The 23,325-nt window shown below is 45.0% G+C and overlaps 1 protein-coding gene across 1 annotated transcript in view; it reads left to right on the top strand.

Moving 5' to 3' along the window:
- The window catches only part of FBN1 (fibrillin 1), a 145,836-nt gene extending 144,042 nt beyond the window's left edge, over positions 1-1,794 (top strand). The window contains exon 65 of the mRNA XM_053988142.1: positions 516-1,794. Coding sequence (XP_053844117.1) covers positions 516-905 — 390 coding nt within the window. The 3' untranslated portion in view covers positions 906-1,794. The remainder of the gene's footprint in view (positions 1-515) is intronic.
- The last annotated feature ends 21,531 nt before the right edge of the window (positions 1,795-23,325 follow it).

Raw genomic sequence — 23,325 nt, 5'->3', positions numbered from 1 at the left:
CTGTCTGAGGTGAAGGGTGAGGGTGCTTTTCCAGCACTCTGCTGCACCTGCAGGCTGCCCTGGCTCCACGCTTAACCCAAACGAATCTTGCAAAGCAGAAAATCTCCATTGAAATGCTGTGGCTCTCTCACAGACCCTGCTCTCCTTCACAGCTGTTCTCTCAGCCTGTGGCTACCCTGGCAGAGAGGAGGAGAGTGCCTTGTTTGCTCTCTTTGCAGGAGGCTGGTCACAGGCTCCCAGCATGGAGGGGCTTCACCTGTCAGGTAGCAAGGCGCGTGCACAGAAACTTCCAGCACGTGTCTCAGGCTCCTCTAACCCACACAGCAGTGGTGACAAGCTCTGTACTTCATCCTGAGGAGTCCTAGGCCCTTAAGAGTGGATTTGACAGATGATGTTACAGAACCTCCTTTTTAAAATTGTCTAATTAGTAATGAATGACCTGGGCAAGGAACACACACAGGCACATGTGAAATGCTCTCTGACAAAGCCAGCTGACATCCTTTGTTCTTATGCAGGATCAGCAAGAGCTGGAGCCGCCAATCAGTCTCGCCAGCTGGGATATTGAGAAAGCAGCGGTCTTCTCCATCAACATCTCGGATCTCAGTAACAAAGATCGCATCCTGGAGCTGCTCCCTGCCCTCACAACACTGACAAACCATAACCGATATTTAATTGACTCCGGAAATGAAGATGGTTTCTTTAGAATCAATAAGAAGGACGGAATAAGTTACCTTCATTTCACAAAGAAGAAGCCAGTGCCTGGAAATTATTCATTACAAATCAGTAGTATTCCACTCTATAAAAAGAAGGAACTTAACCAGCTTGAAGCAAAACATGACAAAGACTACCTCAGTGGTGAGCTGGGAGATAACCTGAAAATGAAAATTCAGATATTGCTTCATTAATTCATCAACCAAAGACCAAATAATTAAACCAAAGATAGATAGGTAGGACTGAATATTCCTCCCAATCAGATTCTCCATATCATAGGTACAATCTTACATGACTACATTTGTATGAACAAGCACTATCATATTATTGCATAAACAAGGTACAGGATGAATACATGAGCTCAAAACTACCACTTTCTCAGGCTTTTACGTGTAGCTGAGCTACCTTGATATGTTGAATCTTGAAAACTGGGACTTTTATCATTGGAAGTTGGCCACTGATGCTGAGACACGTCATCATTTCAGCAGAGGTACAAGAATGTGCTTTCAACTGATGGACAGCTCTATTTTTGTAATTCTTAAACTTCGCTTCTCCAACTACAACTTACTAGGTCAGCCATTTATGATATCCATTTGGTGCTAGTAAATTTTCAACCTAGATTTATAAATGCACTGTAATATTTACACAACTTAGAAGCCAAAATTGCCTTTATTCAGTCTAAATACTTCAATCAACCAAAGTTAGCTCAGTAGTTTATCTCAGTTATGCCTATAATACATTACATGTAAATTAAGTGTGTGTATACTGTAATCATGCTATTTTTATCAATGAAGCATTTGTAAACTAGATTAATAATACCCTTAATGTGAGGGTTTGTAATGGTGCTTATAAGACCAACTACTTGTTAACTGTATACACAAACCTGATGATAAAGTTTCTGTGACTTGCCAAAATGCACTGAGGTCAGTAGGGACCATTAAACATTCTCAAAAGTCAGATGACAATCAGTGCCATCCTACACCATGACATATTGTAACATGTCAAGAGTACCCATAGTCATTCATATCAACAAGGGTTCAATGTCATAAATGTCACAATAAAACAGTTTTTTTTTTTAGTTTATTCTGTGGCCTTGTGTTTTTGCTAAAAGTGTGATAAACTGCATTCTTATACTTCAGGAGTTGTCAGTAGGGTTGTCTTTGTATCCGTCTATGTGTCCAGGTGATTCCTCCTTGAGGGAGCTGCTGCTGTTCATTCTTCATGCAAAGAAAGAGCAGAAGAAGTACAGAAACCTTCACAAATCTTAATAGCAGTGGACCTCTCTCAAGTTACTCTGTGGTTCCAGAAAGGAAGCAAGAACATTTCCAATGACTTCACCTGAGTAGTCTGGTCAAAAAGTAATCTGATAGCCAAAACATGCAGAAGTGGATGTTAAATCATTATACAGAAAACACAGTTAAGTGTGAAAAGAAAAAACTACTGTTTGCTAAAACTGCCTTAAGATATTCCTATCTTTTACCCCCACTTCAACAGTTACTGTTATACAACCCAAGACTGATAAAAGAGGAATAATCCAATACCGGAAACCATCACAAGCTTTAGATGGGTTTTAATATCAAGTGCATTATTCAGTGATGTGGATGTTCTTGTATATGCAAATGCCATGGTGTATCTTTTAGCAGCAGTGGCAGAACATTGTACTGAGGTGTGATGCTATAAAATCTGGAAGAAAGAAGTGCTGAAACTGCTGCTGGGACAACACTGTAGTTGATAGAGGGAACATATATTGAGCTATAATAGCTTTGGAAGGGAAATGTACTCCTATAATTCACCCCAAATTGTATTATTGCTCTCTGTCATTTCTTCTGCATAACAAATATAACTATATAAAAAAGAAGCTTGTGCACAGGATTACTTTGATATTTTTAGTAGACCATGTCTGGATTTTATTTATTAGAGTGCCAAAATGTTGAACAGTGTATTTTTTCCATATGTTGCGTAACTATGGTGAGATATAATCAGAACTTTAAAATTGTAAATGGCACTCCTCTATCAGCAGGTTGGGAATGAGTTTTAGTGCCAGTGTGCATGATTGTATAGTTTATAGGTAAGTGTACCATTTAAGTATTTTTTCTCAGCCCCTAAACACTGAGATGAACTGAGGACAATTTCAGAAAGACCTGTCAGGAGTCTGTCCAGTAGAGTTGGTTTACATTTCAGCTCCATGTAACACCTTATGATGCCAAAGGTTCTTTGACTGTGTTCCAGCAGCTCCAGTGTTCGCACCATTCTGCAAACTGCCTTTGCTATGCTTCAGAAACAAGAAATCTTGACAGTAGCTCTTTTAGTCATTTTAAAATGTAAAACAAAGTTGTGCTGTACCAATCTGCACATAAAAATCCACTTTTTGTACATTATTCATCTGTCTCTTTGCAATAATGTCCTTTAACTGATATATAATTTTTGTTTCTTGGTTTCAGTTGCTGTATGTGTATGATTATTTCCATTAGTTTGAATTTCTGCAGCTTCCTTGGTGTCTCAGTGAAGCACAAAGGTTGCAAAATAACATTGCATGCAACCTGCAATTAAAAAGTGGTTTGTAACTTGCAGTGTGATTTTGAAATAATCTGCTGTATTTCATTTGATAGTGAGACCCCAAAATGACTCTAAGCACTAGACAGACTGAAGCAGAGGTCTTTCTAAATGTGTATCCTTTTGCAATTAAAGGACATTTTCCAAATTCAAGGAAATAGTAAAATGCTTAATTATTTGAAATAAGTGTGGCTTCCCTCCACTGTGATTGTGCATATGACTCTGCATAGGTGATTGCATGGATAATAAATATAATTGTTGGTTAACAGATTTTAACAAAGATGGTTTGTTACTGTACACAGCAAATCATTCTCTTATTGTGTGTTGTAACAGTACCTTGTAAACTTGTCAGCCCACGTGTATTTTGGCAGAACACCACTGTTTCCACAGTCTCTCTTCTAAGCTGACTTTCAAAGAACCCCAAGTATTTGCTTTCTTATGGCAGGTCTTGAAGGGTCATACTCAGGTTTTCTCTAAGATAAATATTCTATGCTGTGATTCAAGTTCAGCTTTGGAAGAGCTGATCAGGTCAAGACTCCTCAGCACAGACAGGCCTGAGCTATTTGGAGAGCAAGGTGCCACGGTTCGTGTCCAGCTCTGCCTGTACCTTCCTGGGCCCAGGTTTGGCACTGCCAGTCTCTGCCAGCAGCACCACAACAGGTAAGTGCATCACAAGGCACCAAACCTGCTGCTCTAGGCCAAGCTGGAGGTGGTGGCGCTGGCATTGTAAAAGCTTTCTCACCACTTTTAAAAATTGATGTTGGCTGTGAAGGAATGGCCACTTGAACCATTAAAGCCTCACAGTACTCTTGTGGATCTGATGGTCTCTGCCCAAATTTGCGAGGTTAACAGCTCACATTGTGCTGCTACTTTCTGATTAGGCACCAGATGAAGAGGAGAGAGCTCCTCTTACTTCACTGTGATGAGAAAATCTTGTCTTTTCAGTTACAGAAGGAAAGCCAGAGTTCAGCATTGGATGAGGCTGGAGCTGCAGGAGCTGTGCCCCTCTCAGTGCCCCCCCAGCTGCCCTGTGCCAGGTAGGACAGGAGCTAATGGGACACACTAGCTTCAAAAAACTGGGACATCTGAACCCAGGATCTTGTCTGCTTCAGTCTGTCCGCAGAGCAAATCTTGCAGCTTTTCTGCTTGCAGGAGTGGCCAGAAGCTAAGGCCAAAATATGATGTACACCAGATTAATCCAGTAAATCTGGGTTGGCAATGTCCTACCAGAGTAGTTGCCCAGAGTAAGCCCTCATGTTATCACAATCTTGGCAGACTAGCACTTGGCTGAAACCCTTGTGTTCAGAAAACCCCAGAGCTTCTAGTTGTTGTCTGTGGCCTGAGTATGTTGGATGCCTGCAGAGACCTGTGCAGCCCCTGTGTGAGCTCCTGTGGTTACACAGAGCTGCCTGGAGGGCTCTATCTGCAAACCCCATTGTCACAATGGTCTGGGATGTCACATTAACCTGCAGGATTGTGCTGGTTCAGGATGCTGTGAAAACTTAAGACAGGGCAAGCAGACAGGTGTGATTTGGGGCAAAATATGCCATCATTTACACCTATGAAAATGTGAATGATTGTAGAGGTTGCAGTAGGAACAAGAGGGAAAGAAATAAGGAGAGGGCGGAATGCTGCAGTAATTCAGTGGCCCAAAGCACTCCCATTGCATGTTCTGCTTCACTCACATGTTCTGGTCCTGCACAAACCCTGGTGCTTTGTGCTTCTGAGTTGTCCCTTGCAGGTCCCCAGGCAGGTGCTGCAAGGACCAGCAGCTGTCCTCACAGAGCAGGACATGCCCAGGCTGCTCTCAGAGCAGGCAGAGGCACTGCTGGTGCCAGGCTGGTGGAGGTGCTCGGCAGCAGGGTTCTGTTTGCAGCCCTGTTCAGTGAGCACTTCACCAAGGCTGGTGCTGCTCTTGGAGACTTTGAAATCCAATCCCTCTGGAGTGGGCTGTATGCTCTTGTTTGCCTGAAGATGAGACCCTCTTTCTGTGCAGCAAAAATGTTGAACATATCAATGACTTCAGCTCTGACAAATTCCAACAATCTACGTCTGTTGTCCTTAAAACTTGCCAAATATTTCACACCCTCCTAACAACTGCTTTTGAGGAATATCACGCCCAAGCCAATTTCTCAGTTATGAGCTTCCCATTGAGTTCAGGAGAGGAACCCTGGGGCCAGAGAGGTCAACAAAGTGTTTATTTTTGTATTTTGGGCTCTCCTTTCTATTTCTACTGTGCCGTGTGACAGGAAGTGTCTGTGGAGGCCCAGGCTGCCTGACCAGTGGGAGTGTGCTGGCAAAGCTGGGCTGCAGCCCTGTGCTGGTGCCAGCCAGTCCAGCGTGCCGTTGCTGCTTGTTGGTGCACAGCTGAGTCCTCAGCCTGCTTAGACACGTGCCCATATGTGTACATAGAAATGTAGGTGGTTTTGTCTGAAGAGTCTGGACAGATACTGCATCTCGGTGCTTCCAGGCCAAAGCCACACTGTGATAAGTCTTTGTTAAGTATGAGGAAGGGCTTTTCCCCTTTCTTGGGCTGGACCTTTTCCTTGCGCGTGGCAGCAGCGCCGGCTCAGCCTCTCCCTGGCTTGGCTCTCACATCTGCAGGTTTGTTTGTTTATGAGCTTCTCTATGGCTCCCAGGGCTGTAGGATGTTCCTTGCTACACCCTTGTGAGGTTGGGATGTGTTTGTCATCCTCGTTTTACAGGACAGGAACTGAGAACCAGATGTTTTGGTTTGGGAGAGCTCACAGGCCATGGCCATTCTGCCAGGAGTATCTCCAAAGTCCTGAGGTATCCCTGGAGAGGAGGACAAGAAGCCACAGGGCTCATCAGCCATGACAGCCCTAGCTGGCATAAAGCCATGGGAACTGCCCCTCTTCACTAAAATGCATCTCAGATGGAGCCTGCTGGAGCCCTGGCCATTCCCCACACTCTTCAGAAAGCCAGGAGCATGACCCTATGCCCTAGCACAGAGCCCCTGGAGAGTCTCTTCCCATACGTACCCCACCCAGGACGCTGCCACTGCAGGTGCAGCTGCACCAGTTCAAAAAAAAAAAAAACAAAAAAACAAACAAGCAAAACAGTGTCAGTTGTTGGTAATTTACTGCAAAAAAAGATTCTGGGTGAGGCCAGCAGGCTGCATGGAGATAATCAAAAGTGACACTGCTGGTGAGCAGGACCTGGGCTCTGCCAGCCTGCCTGGCATATCTCTCAGGCTGCCCAGAAAACAGGGCTACTGCTTAGTTTTCTTTGGGCGTTGATTCTTTATCCTTGTAATTTCTGTGTGAAGTGCTTCAGGGTGATTTTTTTTTTTTTTTTTTTAATTTTGGTCTTTGACAACCCAGGAGAAATTATGTTTTTAATCAGCTCATCTGGGGCTGAGTTTGACTGTAGCTCCAGTTCAGCACATGATTGAGCTGGTGAGCTTAGACTGGTAGGAAAGCTGTCTGGACTCCTCTGTGTGCTTGCAGCTCTGTATAAATGTGTTGTTATTATAATCATAATAAATACTAGAGCCGTGAGAAATGTCTATAACCCAATCCAAATCAGGTGAAACTTCCCTGGTTTTGGGTTTCATTACAAACTCAAGACTTGGGCCAGGTTTATGAAGGTTCATGAACCTCTTTGAAGCTGGGCTCAGTTTCAAGCAATAATAGACCAAGTTTCAGGCAAATCTAGGCCAAGTTTTGAGTAAATTTGGAGTGAACTTTAGGTGAATAAAAATGATTTATGGTTTTAGGTTGAAACCATATCAATGATGGACTTTTTGCTTGGTTTCAACCTGTAACCAGGAAATCTTGGCACTTTGGCTGAGTTTCACTTTGGCTTTGAGTTTAGACCATAAAAATAAACCAACCAGAGCAAAGAGATGAGTCTCAAGACAAATCATGCAGAAACTGGTTTGCAGTGTGGGAGCCCAAAGCCCTGCACTGCACTGAGTACCAGCACTGAGATCTGTTCTTCCACTGCAGGTGATGCTGTGCATAATCTGGTTTGGGTTGTGCTGCTCCACCAAACCATCCAAATAATTAAGCCTTCCCCAGATTCTTAATTTGAAGTTGCATGTGCAATTTCCAAGCCTGGAGTGTGCTGACTTTGAGTTTGGCTTATGCAACAAAGATCCAATCCATAATGTCTGTTTGCATTTTGAGGGGTAAATTCAGCTAACAAAGGAATTAACAAGTAAGTTCAGGAGATGACACCAGTGGTCCTTATCCTCACATTGCACTTAAACATAGCTCTCATTCAGGCATATATTGGGAAAATGGACTTCCTACCTGAAATGCTGAGATTCACAGTGATGTGGTACCAGTTATCTTGGTTGAGAGGTGCCCAACATGATTTTGGGTCTCAGCTTCTCAGTGCTGCCAGTTCTGCCATAGCACAGATACCTTAAAGATGGAAAAAAGCTAAAAGCACTTGTCAATGCAGATTTCTTTACATTCATTCAGTAATTTTAAAGGACTCTTCTGATACAAAGTTGCCTTTTAAATTAAAAAAAAAAATCATCATTAAATCCCTTTATCACAAGATTTGTTTTGCATCAAACATAAACTGTAGATGGAAAATATTTGACCAGGATCTGGACTCAGTCAGGCAGAATATGAACTGGGAATGTAAGTGGTGGGCCCAGTGAAGAAGGTGGTAGCACAAGTTGGTGCTGCTTTGAGAAACCTGTGATAGAAAGGATGGGCAGGAAGAGAGGAGGAAGATGTCAGTGCAGAGCAGACAAGGAATATGAAGGGACCAGACTGTATTCACATCAGTGCAAAGCTGAAACAGGAAACTGGAAGAAAGGAGGAGGGGAATGAACAACACAGCAGCACCAGCTCTGCAGGGCAGCTGCTCAGAAGACTTTCTGACATGCATCACCAGCCTTCTGCTTTTGTGCTATTCAACTGCACAAGGCTGCCAGCCTTAATGCAAAGCCTTCCCTGGGGCTGATGCTCCTGAACCAACCAGCACTTTAGGAATGACTGCAAAGCAGTATGCACGTCTTTGGCTGGTAAGAAGTTACCAAAAACCCCAGGAAGGCTCATCAAGTCCAAATCATAATGAGACTTTAGCAGGTATTGTGTGCAGATTAATAAGCCCTTAAAGATAATTCCTTATTTACTGAATTGAAAACAAAAAGGTAAGTGATCAAGACAGAATTTAACAGATTTCCCACTCCATATGTTTAAATTGTATTTACAAAGGCATGAACCTCCTTCACAGAAAGCTTTTTGCTATGTTTTTGCCTCCATTTTTCAAATATGCTTCCAGAAAGACGTCCCAGTAGCTTTTCAAGATCTGTGTCCTCACAGCACTGGGGAGAAGTAGCAACAACAAAGGATGGAAAGCTCAGAGATCCTCTGTTAGTAGAACTCTTACATCAAAGCTCCACAGAAGTGAGATGCTGCTCTCTTAGACCAGCAACAGTTTCTACTGTTGGGGTACAACTCTGGCATGATACAACTGAGGCCAGTTCTGAAGAATCCCAGGTGGACTCTCGGGTCATGAGAGCTGCTGTATGCCATGGAAAAGTTTCAGTGAAGGATGGCTGGAGGTCCTGAAGAGACCTGATCTTTATCTTTAAACCATGTATCATCTCTGTGTTTCATGGTTTAAGACTGAAAGCAGCACCCAGAAATGGAAGGGAATAAAAAAGGCTGAGAAAATCCACTACACATGTGCTCAGAGCAAGGGTAAGGAACCAGAACTGTAATTCAGAAGTTCACTCTTCAACAAAGCCAGCTCTGTGAATTTGTCTGTTATACATTTACCCTATAATATGATTATGTCATTTAGGAGACTGAATTTACTACAGATCACGTTGTGACCCATACACAGGCAAACTCCACACTCCTGTATCCCACAATATCCTGGGAACAAAAGTGTTTTCTGCAGCACAGATAAAACCATGGGAGGAAATTGTGGGTCCCAGTGTGGCTGCCAGGCCTGGGTTGAAGGCCAAGTCCAGCGAGTTGCACAACCTTCTGGTCAAAAAGACCAACTATTTGTGTTGGGCTCATTTGTGCTAACAAACAGCACAGTCTTGAGTTCCCCACAGACCAGCCTGGAATTTATTTAAAAAATAGAGAATTGGTAAAGGATTTATGCAGGGGCACCTCCCCATCAACCCCCTAAGCATTAAATATCTCATGTCCTGCATGATGTCTAACAAAGAGCAGTCCTACAAAAGAAGCAACTGAACATTGCCTTGAACACCAGCTGGGAAGGCAGGGTAAAAACATAAGAAAATAATGCTGGTTTTGGTGTCAGCTGAACCCCCACCCTGCAAAATCTGCAATTAACCAAACATCATTTGCTGCCAGTCTCAGCAGTGCCACCTGCCCGTCTGCACCAGACACACTCTTCAAATCTACTGCAACAGTCAACCCCTGGATGATAAATCCACTTATTCTGCCACATCTGAGCTGCTGTGATCTGTGCTAAAGCTGCCTCTTTATAGCATGTGCTGGTTCAGCACAGTCACATGTCAATGGTACCTGTCTCTCCTTGAGCAGCAGGAGCCAGGTGCCCCAAGGCTGTCACAGAGCTGCCTGGAGAGCTCCCATGCAGAGACTTCAGCCATGGGCCTGCAACCACTCAGGTCATTAATGCAGAAAAGGCATTTTCAAGGCAGTAGTGCAAAAGCGTGTGAAGGACCCCCAAGTGCCAGAAGGAAAATACATATTAATGCATGGAATTATGTTCTATGTGGGTCAGACAGATCCTGACACTAGCTGTTGTCCCTTTTTGTTTACTTGGGAATGAGAACAAAAGTCAAATCCAGGGGTTATTTTATGTTTCTGTACTCTAGAGTTGTCCAGATCTGCCCTTGGGTAGATACCTTTATCAGAAAGTAGGTTTGGTGGAGGATCACTCTGCTTATGCTTCACTGCTTCAGAAATATGTCAGCAAACTGATCTCTCGTGACCCAGGGTCCTGCTCAGGATAGTTGAATTATGTTTATAAAGTCAAACAAGAAAGATGATATTGATCAAAGTAATATAAACTATGGCATGGAAAATGAATTTTGAATGAAATGCACAGATAAATCTTTTATCCTCACCAATACCCTCTCTGTGATTTTTATCCCAGTAATTGAGACCATGTGTTGTGCTGCAAACAATAACTATGGGAAATTACTCACAATTCTTCCTTCATAAACATGGGAAATGAAAGTGATGGGAAGTATGATCATCTTAATTTTTTTTTTTATGTTAACAGCTCTAAATTATTAGGGTGGGAAGAAAATGTCAATAGAACATAAAAGTGCTTTGTATAGTGTTCACATTTGCTCATACTTTCAAATCCACTGTGGCTTATTAGTTCATGGGAAAAATGACAAAAAGGAATAAAACCCAGAAAATGAATCCAGTATCAACATCTTGCTTCTATAGTAACAGAAATTGTAACTTCTGGGTAAAAAGTGACAATATTAGGAAAGGTTTGTTGGGCAATTATGGTAATTAACCCCCTCCTTTCCCCAGTACATCCAGCCTCCCTTCAGTCTGACACATTCCTACACATTGAGTACCCATTGCTCTGTGCTGCTCCTTGTATTAAAAGCCTGGAGCTATTGAGGGCCTTAACCTCTGTTTCAAGAATTTATTGCTCAGCTGTAAAAATTCTCCCAGGGCTGAAACTTGACAGAAAAATGTCTCTGCCTGGGAGGAGTTTCTGTTCGGAGTTTGGTTTGAATTAGTTCAGCCCTTTTCCACTTGCAGTAGGACAATGGAGCAGGATTCCCTCTCTCCTTTTTTTCTTTTTTAAAAAAATGACCATTGTGCCAGGGCAGTACACATGGCAGGCAGCACTCAGACCACAGTCCTCTCTGCAGCTTTAGCACAGGGCCACTGCTGGCTACTGCAGCAGGGGCCTGGCCCTATAACGAGCCAGGCTCCATCCCTTTGCTAGTGCAGCTGCTGGCTTGGATGGTGGCTTCGGCCAGCTTTGTGCTGAGGCTGCTGAGGGCCAGCTTGGCCATGGTGCAAACTGGCAAAGTCCACCCTTGCTGCTATTGCTTGAGGGCCCAGCCCACTGAGAGGCAGAACCACCTGGGCTACATCTCCATGGGACTTTTGGCTTTTCTCAGAGCTGGGCAGCACGTATGGCTATGCTTCTGTGGTGGAGGCACAAGTCAGTCCCACTGAGCTGCAAACTTACAGTGCAATACTGGCTTGGTAGGTTTCCCAGATGAAAGTCTTGGCACAGGGAAGCTGCTCTCTGCAGACCTTGGCCTGAGCCAGGGGATTCATTTCTAGAAGCAAGAGTGCAAGATCTATTACACTTCTGCATGGGCTGCCTGGAGGGCTGGTAAATCTATTAAAACAGTCAACACTTTATGAATGAAGTCCGGCCCCACCAAAGTCAATGGCAAAACTCCCATTGATTTCTCTGGAACAAGATTTTACCCTGAATCCTCAAAGTGCCCCTGGGATCTCACCCATGTTTGACACAGCCATCCTCAGCTCCAGCAGAGGAAAGGAAGACAAAGAGCAGAGAATAGCTCTGGTGCTTCCTTAGCTGAGCCTGTGTCCTGCTCAGATGGATGTGCTTAGATAGATATGAGAATATCACTTTGGCAGTACTGACAGGCCTGGGTGTGAGATAGGTGCTGTGCAGATACTTTGGCTCAGAAGCAGAATTTCATAGGTCACTGGAGTTCTGCTCTCAGCTCCCTGAGGGTCAGAGCATAAGTAACACACAAATAAAAATTTTATGTATGAAGATGGAGAGATGTCCCACCCACCCAATAATGCCTCAAGCCGGTGCCATAATGCAGCCTCCAGAGTCACTTTGTGTGCATTTAATTGACTGAACAGCCACTTGCTATCATCTAGAACTGCTTATAAAATTAAATGTTATTAAACATAAGGGCAGACAAGTTTGCTGATGCTTATTTCAATAATTCTGCCGCGCTTGCCACTCCACAGATCTGACCTGTCACTTGAGAACTCAAATGACCCATAACTTAAAATAGTTTATCCAGCTATAAATTCTGGCAGTTTCATTAGCTGGACTTGGCATTGTGTCATATTTTGCCCATCACTTTTACAACCATTTAACTGCCTCCTGCTCTTACACTTTCACCCCTGCATACAACCTCTAGTGACAATATTTTACCATCTATCTGAGTAAATTAACAAGATCAACTAAAGAAGTTAATTGCTGTTATATAAGAACTATTCCATTGGTTTCTGGTGTTGCCAACTCTCCCATACCTTACTATTTGCTAAGCTGACTGAAAGGTTTTCCCAAATTTTTGATTTAAACAATATTCTTTTCTTTGACAGCTGCTTTAGAGTTGCCCTCCCACTGATCACAGGTTAGCTCATCTCTAAACTGTGCTGTGGGATTTCTGATATATGGAACTCTTTCAACACTAATATTGGGGTGGCAGTTCAAATCTGAAATAGGAGCAGTCTGGCACCCTAAAGGCAATACTTTTATGTCTAGGAAGAGCCAAGATTCAGTCAGGTCTAGTCCCCACAAGGACATTCAGTAGCAGCTCCTTCCTATTTGCTGCAGTCTAATACAGGTGAAGCTTATCCTACTTGTTTTCATTTGGGTGGCAACTAATGCAGCCTCTCCTTCTCTGCCTTCTTTCCTGAAAGGTATTTATGAGCTCAGCAGCTGGTTAACATTTAGCTCTTGCTTCAGTCTGGCTGATGCTGACCAGTGACTTTGGGCTTTGCACTTTTACTGGAAGACATTTAAGTACATATACAGAGAAAGCAACAGTGAGTATTAAGGTTAGCTCATGGCTTATAGTCACTGTGGAAAAAGTTCTACAGTGGAACAAGGACTTGACACAATTTTAATCTCAATGCTATATGAGGGGTTCCTTTCTACTCCTCTCTTTCTTTATAGAAGCTAATTAGAAAAATTGTTTCTTACTTATTTTCCCCCTCTAAAATGCTGTAAATGTCTCTTTAAAAAAAATCCTTCAACCACTTTGTGGTGTGATATCACAGAAGTTTTTACTTAGAGCCAAATACATATCAGGTTGGATTCTGAAAATCAGTCCATTATTTTTATTTTCCCCTTTGCTCCTTTGACTACAGAGTTTCCTTCTGATTTTTACAGTAGTTTCTGTGATTGCTGACAGTATATGGCATAAGAATCAGTGCTCTAAAGAATGAAACAGTTCCCAAAACTATACCACTCAGCTTAGCATTTGAATTCCTTCACACTTTTCCTCAGGACCTGGTTCCTTCATGTCAGAAGAAGCAGGTGGCATGAAGACAATTTTCTTTTCAGGAATTATAGGAATAGAAACTGATCTATTAATTCTGTACTGCATATTCAGTGCATATTGCACAAAACAAATAGCACTTGCTTATTCTCTTTTGCAGAGCTGGCAGAAGGAGACTGTCTACAACCTATTCTAGGACTTGGTTTGACTTTCTTGTTTCAACTTCTCTTCAAGACATTAAGACAGAACAGTTAACATTGGTGGATATATATACATGGGTGGGAAAAGGTGAGCTGCGCTTATGGCACTGGGAGCTTGAGAAGCTCAAATAACTAAATGGTTTATAAGCATGCATATGAAATGTGTCTTCGTGGTAGATCAGAAGAGGTAATGTCAAACTGTAATACACTGAGGGATTAAAAAGAAAGAAACATATTCTATGAAGTCCACAGTAAGTACATGAAACCTTTGTAGTCCTATTGTCTCTGCCTTATTTGGGAAGCTTAATGTGTTTATTTGCTCACCTTAAGCAATAAAAACCTCTCTGTCCCAGAGAGTGGCAGTCCAATGTTGTTAAATAATTGCCTCTTCCAAAATTAATTTTTTTATATATACCACTAAGATGAGTTTTGGTTACAGACTCAATAAATTCATTCTAGATTAAATCATAAGCATTTTCATATGAAAAAGATAAAATAATGTAGTGAATGCAACAGCTAGCTGGAGAAAAAAAAGTTCTAGGACTACATTCCTCACTGATTACTATGCAAATCAAATTATATGAACGATTGCTGGTATTGGGATATCCAGAGAAGGAAGATCTATTGTAAAATAACTTTCTAGCTTAGATATTGTGGTTTAACATTTAGAAAACTCTTTTCATAAAACAGATTACTACAGAGTAGATAGCAGCTCTAGTAGAGCACAGGCGGACTTTGAATGAACCTTCCCTATTAGTTTCCCATCAATGAATTCAGACTGTCTTTTATTCTGCAGTCATTTGCAGATCATCACCAGATACTCATGCTGGTGTATATACCATTGCCCAGAGGAGTTCTGGACGAGGCACTGAACAACTTGGTCTAGTGGAAGGTGTCTTTGCCCATGGTAGGGGGTTTGAACTAGGTAATATTTAGGTTCTTTCTAACCCAAAGTATTCTATGATTCTGTGACACTGGCAATTAAAGAGAGGAGACTGGCTGGTGCAGACAGCTGCAGCCAATAATTACAGACTCTTCTCATTGCCCACTTCCTGAGTGTTTGTAGCATTGCTGGGTTAGTGAAGAGAACATGATCAGAGTGTTCAGTATTTTAAACTACTGAAGTAGTAAGTTCAGTTTTCATTTAATCTAACCTGTTGTTATAGTCTCTCTTTGTGGGTTATGGGCTGGTTTGGTTGCTAAAAGACTATGAGAAATAACCAAAGAGTCATGTGAAGCTTAAGTTTAAGGAGCAACTCAGAAGATCCTTCTAGCTTAGAAAAAGACTAATTTGGTTTGTTAAGACTGAGAGGATGCTGCATCCTGGGATTGGGTTTTAGGGGTTCTTATTTGTATTAGCTAGTCGAGTCCTGTGTACCCCCGCGCTTCCCCCGTGTTGTTTCCACCCCCGCGGTTTCTGGCCCCACGCTGCCTGCTGCTGGATCTTCCCCCTCTGCTGCTCCTGTAACCACCCGCCCGTCTGGCCCCGGGAAACCCCGTGCCTGCCACCCCAATCCACACGATCCCGCTCAGCCCGAGGCTCGGTGCCCGCCCCTGCGGGGTTCTCTGGTTGGTCGCTGTCGCTGGCGTCGCTGTCGCTGGCGTCACCGCCGCGGCAGCCACCCCTATTGGCCGGCAGGCCGTGGATCCTCTCGTCCCGCCCCACCATAAAATCCTACCCCACCGGCACCCAGGCGCCATTTTCTCCCATGCGAGTGCCGGGAGCGGTTGCATCTTTCCATCGAACTGTGCCACGTGACCAATAAACCGTTCCTGCCGAGCACAGAGTCAATGGACAAATTCCTTCCTCTTTGCCGGGTCCCTAGCGCACGGTAACAGCGGTTGGCCAGCCCATGTGCCCGAGACACGGAGCCGTGTCCGGGAACCCGCGGCAGAAAACCCCGGCAGCACGTGGAAGCTACACCACAGCTGGGCTCCCAAGAGCCGCGTGCAGCCGGGGAGAGCGAAAGCCCACGCGCAACTGGCACCCAATGTGGGGCCAAGGCCAGCGCTGAGCTGATCGCGTGGACGGAGGTTCACCGCGGAGCTCCAGGAACAGCGCCGGGAGCCGCCGCCGCCGGCCTGGGGCTGCGCGCCGCCACCAAGGGGCGAGTGTCGCTGCCAAGCCAGAGCGGGCAGCGATCCGCGCCAGATCACCGCTCCGTGCCGGACGGAAACCGAGAGCAGGGGCTCTCCAAAGTACGTCAGTGAAGTCTCCATCGCCCATGGGGGACCAGACAGTGTGCCCTGCGTGGGACAGGAAGTGCAAACTTTCGCAGCCAAGAGGGCAGCAGAAAGGACACTTCTTGGGACTCCCAGACCCTTGTGGCAGCTTTTCTTTGCAGAGATTTCAGTCTGGTAAGTATTAGTTGTGGAAACGTGTCCAGCTAATACAGGGAGGGCTGGCCGTGTTCCCGAGGTTGGGACGTGTGGTGCGCAGCACAAATGGCAGCTGCTGGAGTCGCCTGTGGTTTTTTTGCTTTTTTTTTCTTTTTTACTGCCCCAGTGTATGTGGGTTGGGTGGAAGAAGCATGGGGACCATGCTATCTGCCCAACAAAAGGAATTTTATTCCCAAGTTAAGGAAATCCTTTTGGTGAAGGGCCCCTACCCAAAAAAACTAGTTAAGAAATTTGTCCGGTGGTTGTTCTTTGCTTTCCCCCGTCTGTCTACCGAGGACACGCGCAAAACAGAATTTTGGGAGCAGGTGGGAAAAAGGCTAGCAGAGGGGATCGGTAGGGATCCCTCCATAGACGACAGCTTCCCTAAATTCCATTTGTTGATCTCAGATGTGGTAAAGTCAGACCCTGCGCAAAACTTGGTTGGGGAAAGGAAAGAACCATCCAGAAAATCTGTTACTCCCCCTGAATCCGTTTCCCCATCCCCTTCTCCTCCCCCTTCTTCCCCTAACCCAGGTGGGCGGGGGGGGCACCCCGTTGATCTGAGATGCAGGTCCACAAACGTGGACCGTGCTCCTGGCTCCCCCAAGCCACCCCGGCGTCCCCGCCTTAGCGAGATCGGTCAATTCGCTGAGGCCACGACCCTAAACCCCTTTTCCAATCCCTTTTTCCCAGTTGAAAATCCCAGTTTCGGTGCTACCCCGCGCAGTTCTGTTTCTTTAAACCCCTTTCTTTGTTCCTCTGAGGAGGCCGAGGCCACGTGGTTGATCCCTTTGTCTTCCCAAGATGGAGGGCGGCCATGTGGCAGGGTCTCTTCTTCCCACAACCCCTTTCTGTCCTTTGTTCCCGGTGTCCCCGCCTTTGACCCAACCCCAACCTGCCTCCCTGTGGGCGTGGGCGCCGCCCCCTCGGGAGGTCAGGTTACTCCCTCACCCATTGTTCCCCCTCGTGTGGACGTTCCCTCGAGTCCTTTGCATGTCCTCCCTGCTGAGTCATTGACCCCGCCCTCCCCCAGCGGGGAGAGCTCTGCCATCTCCACCCCACTGCCTGAGGGAGGCAGCCCCCGTCCTGTTCCCCGCACCTTGTCCCCATCTTCCCATGGGTCCCGGAGAGCCGGGCGGGAGGAAAGAGGGGGGAGGGAGGAGCAGGGACCCCTACCCCCATCTTCCCATGGGCCCTGGAGAGCCGAGTGGGAGGGAAGAGGAGAGGGGAGGACGGGAACCCCTACCTCCAAGTTCCCATGGGCCCCAGACGTCTGGGCGGGAGGGAAAAGGAGGCGGGGGGGAATCGGAGCCCCTGCCTCCACATTCCCATGGTTCCCAGAGACCCGGGAGGGAGGGAAGAGGAGGGAGGGGGGAACAAGAGCCCCTGACTCTGCAGTCCCATGGTTCCTGGAGACCCGGGAGGGAGGGAAGCAGGGGGAGGGGGAAGCCGATGTAGGTCTCTGAGCATTTTCCAGATTCCGTGGAATGGGTCGAGCTGACAGCTGAGAGGCATGTGGAAGGATCGGAGGTTCAGGACAAATCTGTCCTGGAAGCGGTATCCATGAACACTGTTGCCTTGGATGCTGTGCCTCCAAAGAATGCTGGTCTAAAGCAGCCTCCAGCAAGACGCCAGTGCTTCCACTGTGATCAGAGAGGACATTTTGTTGTTCAATGTCCATTTCTGGGCAGGGCACCCCCAGGGACAGTGGGAGGTGGGAGAGGGGGGGAGGGAGACCCCATTCCCCCAAAAAAACTGAAAAAACAACGCGCACCTGCCTCGCATGGAGATAAAAGTAAGGCAGGCCATAGCAGGGGAGCTGTGATTTATCAAGTAATTGAGCAGGTGGTAGTTCAAAAGATCAGGGTGCCTGTGAGTGTGGCAGATGACCCCACCAATCGGGGGGTTGCATCAAACCACAGGCGACGCAAAAAGAAAAAGGACCCTACGATCTCCTTGAAAAATGTTTCTCCCCAAAGCCCCAGGAAAATTTTCCAGCCACCCCAGTCTGCGTGTGTCCCAAATCCCCATGTTTGCAATAAAGTTGTCCCAGTTCCCCTATCCCAAAACACCCAGGGAAGAACTACCCCAGCATCATCGCAGCAGGCCCTCTCCATCTGCAAAGGGCAGCCGTTGCAGCAGCTGAAACGCCAAGAGCAGAAGCTGAGCGAAGATCAAGCAGCTGTTCTTCTTTTTTATATTTTGAAAAAGAGGGAACTGTTGCATCCTGGGATTGGGTTTTAGGGGTTCTTATTTGTATTAGCTAGTCGAGTCCTGTGTACCCCCGCGCTTCCCCCGTGTTGTTTCCACCCCCCGCGGTTTCTGGCCCCACGCTGCCTGCTGCTGGATCTTCCCCCTCTGCTGCCCCTGTAACCACCCGCCCGTCCGGCCCCGGGAGACCCTGTGCCTGCCACCCCAATCCACACGATCCCGCTCAGCCCGAGGCTCGGTGCCCGCCCCTGCGGGGTTCTCTGGTTGGTCGCTGTCGCTGGCGTCACCGCCACGGCAGCCGCCCCTATTGGCCGGCAGGCCGTGGATCCTCTCGTCCCGCCCCTCCATAAAATCCTACCCCACCGGCACCCAGGCGCCATTTTCTCCCATGCGAGTGCCAGGAGCGGTCACATCTTTCCATCGAACCGCGCCACGTGACCGATAAACCGTTCCTGCCGAGCACGGAGTCAATGGACAAATTCCTTACCTCTTTACCGGACCCCTAGCGCACGGTAACAGAGGCTGGCCAGCCCACGCACCCGAGACACGGAGCCGTGTCCGGGAACCCGCGGCAGAAAACCCCGGCAGCATGTGGAAGCTACGCCACAGCCGGGCTCCCAAGAGCCGCGTGCAGCCGGGGAGAGCGAAAACCCACTCCGCAAGAGGATTTTTCAGGAAAGTTTTATTTTATCAGTCAGGTATGTGGGGGAAAAATTAATTGCTCTTGACTGCTGTTGCTGTTTAGTTTGTATGCTGAAAAGACTAAGGGAGAGAGAGTGATATCCATTGTGAGAATGATATTCCTCAGTCACAGTAAAGCAAGCAAAGCTGTCCAGTGCCAAGGCCCAGGTGCTCTCCCCACAGCTGGAGATTTTGAAAGGCCCTGTCTAGGGTACATCACTGCAAATGAAAGGCTGTATGTAGATTCTCTTTTCTTTTTGTACTGTTCATGGCTGGCAGATGGGGAATTTTCCTCATTTGTGTGTTGATAAAGTGTTTGTGATACTAAAGGACAAAATCACCCTCCCCTGAAATTTAAGCACTCATGCTCCAACCTCCTGATCCTTGATGACTATTGCATTAGTCAATTTGTGGCTAGCCCAGTAACTCGATAGCAGCGAATTATGTAGTTATGTGGGAACTCTGGGTTTTGGAACAGGCAGATGTTCCCAAGCTCAGGCCCAGCACTGCTGGGGTGTGTCATCTGTGTGAGACATTTAGCGGAAAGAGAGAGCTGCGAAGCCACAGTCTCTGGTGTTTCAGCTTTCTGGAACACAACATATAGCAGCAATATTACATTAGGGTAAGAATGGGAACAAACAAAACTATTTCAGCACCAAGAACTTTTCTCTGTAGTGAGAGACTGATTGGTAATAGAATGCTGCTGCATTCAGACTTCAAATTTACTCTGCAGAGTAAACTGGATTGTGATAGAGCCAAGAAATAAACTGTTAAATTAATAAGAAACATTCAAAAAGATACCAACATGGCCTTTAAAATGAGCAACTTAAATGTTACTAAGTGCCAGATTCTGTTCTGCCTTCCATATGTGTGCAGTATGATTCACTGAATATCAGGGATACTGGCCTGTGGTGGACCTTACAGTCAGCTTTCAATTCTGGAAGAGGTTTTTCCACAGGGTCATTCTGCAGCACATGGAAAGGTCTGGATGTTAAGATATTTTCCTAAGTCACATAGCAGGGGTATGTTTTTCTGTGTTGGTCCCCCTGAACTCCAAGAGATACAACAGTGTTGAGGTATTCTATTTTATACAATAGCAAAAATGTTGGCTTTCATTTTATGCTTATTGATGTAAGTAAACACATGCACTTTGTAAGAAGTGCTTGAATTATTGTATGGTTGTGTCCAAGGCTACAATATCAAACATGTCTCTCAGAGCCAAGATTCTTGTCCAAGAACCCACCCAAAACTTTACTGTTGAGGTATGAAGCAATAATGGAACCCACTGATTCATCTTTTGATGAAACCAGGAGTGCCCAGTATTGCCCAACAGAAGGTTACATAGGGCCCTAATGAAGTGTTTCTCTTGCATAAAAGAGAACAGATGTGGCCAATCTCATGAGAAACTGAGCTGTGACCTGCTGTGAGTTCCCACTGGGCAAAGTTTCCTTCAGATCTGAGAAGCTGCTCCAGCTGAGTCAGAATATTCCTCTGGTTCCACCAGTCCTCCAAAGGCCAGATTTCTAGATTCAGATCTGGGTTGCTGTAGGCTATATGCTACCCTATTTCATCTAGTTAAGATATTGGCAAAATATCTTTCGGCTTTGCAAACTGTTGAAAATCTGACTGCTGGCTGAGGAACTCGGCTTCAGGGACCAACAGAAACTGCTCACAAATTAGTTCTGGCTTAGGGGCTTATGGTGTACCTGCCGTGGAGAAGCAAGTGACCAGGTTTTGGGTGACAAGAGAGATTGCGAATCTTCCTGCTGTACTCTGAGGCAGAACTGGAACTGTGTTTTCCCCTTAAGTAATTCCAGTGGCAGCAGGGTAAAGTAGAAAGTCTGGTCTTCAGACTGATGAATAAACCTGATAAAGAGGCTTTTGTGAGCTTGTACCAACTTTACAAGTGGATGTGCTATAGAGAAGAGGCTTCTAGTAGGCACAGACTAGGTGAAGAGAAGAAATACTGACACATTTGTTGCTGAGTGAGGCTATCTAGATTAGTTTCTGCATCTCCTAATGAACCAAAGTCTCGGGACCAGGCCAGACATGTGAGCTTATAAATCCAAATGCTATCTTGGGTAAACAGAACAATAACTGGTTATGTACCAGGGTTTTTCTGCACTGAAGTAAGCAGCATGCTGACAACCATTGCTATTAGAATGCATTGATGCAAGTGTATCTGGGAATCCTGGTGTTAAAAGCCAGAATAAACCCAACTAGCATGATGGGGCATGTTCCCACTGGCATTCTTTTTGCCTCTCACACCACACTAGAATAATATGCTCAGTGGTATTAGTTGTATTTCTGAGTTCCAAACCAGATCTTATTAAAGCTTCCAGGAAAGCAAGAGCACTGTGGATGTCCACAGGGCCTTCAGTATCAAAGCCACAGAAGAAAATTATAGATGGAAAAGACCTGTCAAAGTCATCTACTCAACCTACCAGCCAATGCTGGGCTGTCCTTGGTGCTATGCTTTTTTCCTTTCTTTGTGTGCATCAAGCTAGAGGGGTTTCCACAGCATTCCTAGGGAGAGTATGACACAGCTGACTAGTTCTTGCCCTTAGGAAGATCTTTGAACCTCTGGAATAATAGAAGCATTCTATGTTTCATTTTGATGGAGAAAAGGAACTCTGAAAGAAGGTCCTTCAGTCTTATGACTATACTGTATCTCAGATGTAATTCTATATTAATGACTTCCAGTACGCAGATCATATGAGACCAATGCTGTGTCCCACCCCACAGTTGTCTCTTTCAGTAATTATTCCTTAGACAGATTTTTGTCATCTCTCAGTAGTAAATAGTACAAGAGACCCTGATTAATTGCATTTCACTTGGCAAACATTCAAAATTTGCCCTCATTAGTGTTTGAAGTGTCTGTCTGACTCTCGCTCCTTTTAATTGTGCCAAAGTTCTTTGGTAATTTGTGAGCTCATGTCCCAGAAACACATAAAACCCCATAATTCCAACATATTTTCCTTAGGTGAATTAAAACCATTCAACACATGTTTACTAAAACCAATTGTATTTATAGATAGAGGAATCTTGACAGCTATTGATTTAATACCTCCAAATGTTTTCATTCAAATCCCTTGGGCACCTACTGTTGATCAAGTATAACCTTCTGTCATCTTGATCTCATGCAAAGCAATGCTTCTCAAATATATGAATGCTCTTTTTGACCTTGAGTATTGGACATTAATAAACATGAACCCAAATAGTTTTTTCAGAGGGAATAATGTACTTCCATAGCTATTAAAACACGCAGTCCTCTGACTTTTCTTGAAGATGTCTGTGCATAGAAACTGTTTGAGTATGGAGATAGTTTTAAAGCAATGCCAATACCCTTAGCATTCTGATGAGGGCTGTATTGGTTTCACAGTTCTCAGCTGCTGAAAATTATATTTACCATGCAGGATAACTTTAAAGATATTAGTTATAGAGCTGTGGAAGGCCGTGATTAATACCATTTGGTGATTGTTTGAATTGTGCTTCACACAATGAGCAAGGATTCAGAGGAAGCCTTTGTCTGACTGCCACTTTGGCTGTGGGAAAGGGTAAGTCTTTGTTAGCAGTTGGACATAATTTTCTTTTGTTTAGCATTTGCACAGTGCTCTATGTAATGTAGGAATATAATAAAGCTTTGCCAGCAACAGCACCAGATTTTGGGAATATGCACAGACCAGTGAGACCATGGAATGCACTTTTATCAGCAGAAGTGGCAACTTTTAATGGACCTATGATGGAGTTTAAGAAAAGAGTTTTCCCTGGACTATTGGCATGTGCTTTATAGTGCTAAGCCAGGAGCTTTGCTCTTAGGTGTAATTTTTGATTCTAATGCCTACCTTATAAGCACTTTTCTTTTGTACCAGATAAATACAGCTAAAATTATTTCTCTATTGTTCATTAGAAGTGAGCAAGTTTCACATGAATTTTTCAACCTCTTATTTAATCACTCCTACCATTGCCTGCTAGCTGATAGCACACCTGGAGATGAAAGTTTGGTAGTCCAGACAGTAGAGATAAATGAGCAACAGCATGAGGAGAAAAGGATTTATCCAGGGAGATCCTAAGGAATCATAAAATAAGACTTTAGCCTTAGCTTTCTCCACATCTACTCTATTTGTGCAGTCACAGTATTTGTAATAAACTCCACTTATATAATTTCTAACCTGGGTTAGTATCAACAAGACTGTCTTGACTAACAAACCTATCACAGTTCTGATTTGGATGCAGTGTTGGTTTTGCTGATCCGTGGCTCTAGAGGCACTTGGTGTTCTCCAATGGAGACTGGAGGAGTAGTCCATTTTCTGGGCAGATATTGCTAGCACGTAACAATGCACGTTGTTGTGCAGCAGCTCCACGGTGGGATAAAGCTGCGTCTTCCAGACACCCATGGCTGTG

This window comes from Vidua macroura, chromosome 12, assembly GCF_024509145.1.
Source record: "Vidua macroura isolate BioBank_ID:100142 chromosome 12, ASM2450914v1, whole genome shotgun sequence".
Taxonomy (NCBI): domain Eukaryota; kingdom Metazoa; phylum Chordata; class Aves; order Passeriformes; family Viduidae; genus Vidua; species Vidua macroura.
Note: the sequence above shows the minus strand (reverse complement) of the source record. Positions and strands in the feature narration are given on the sequence as shown.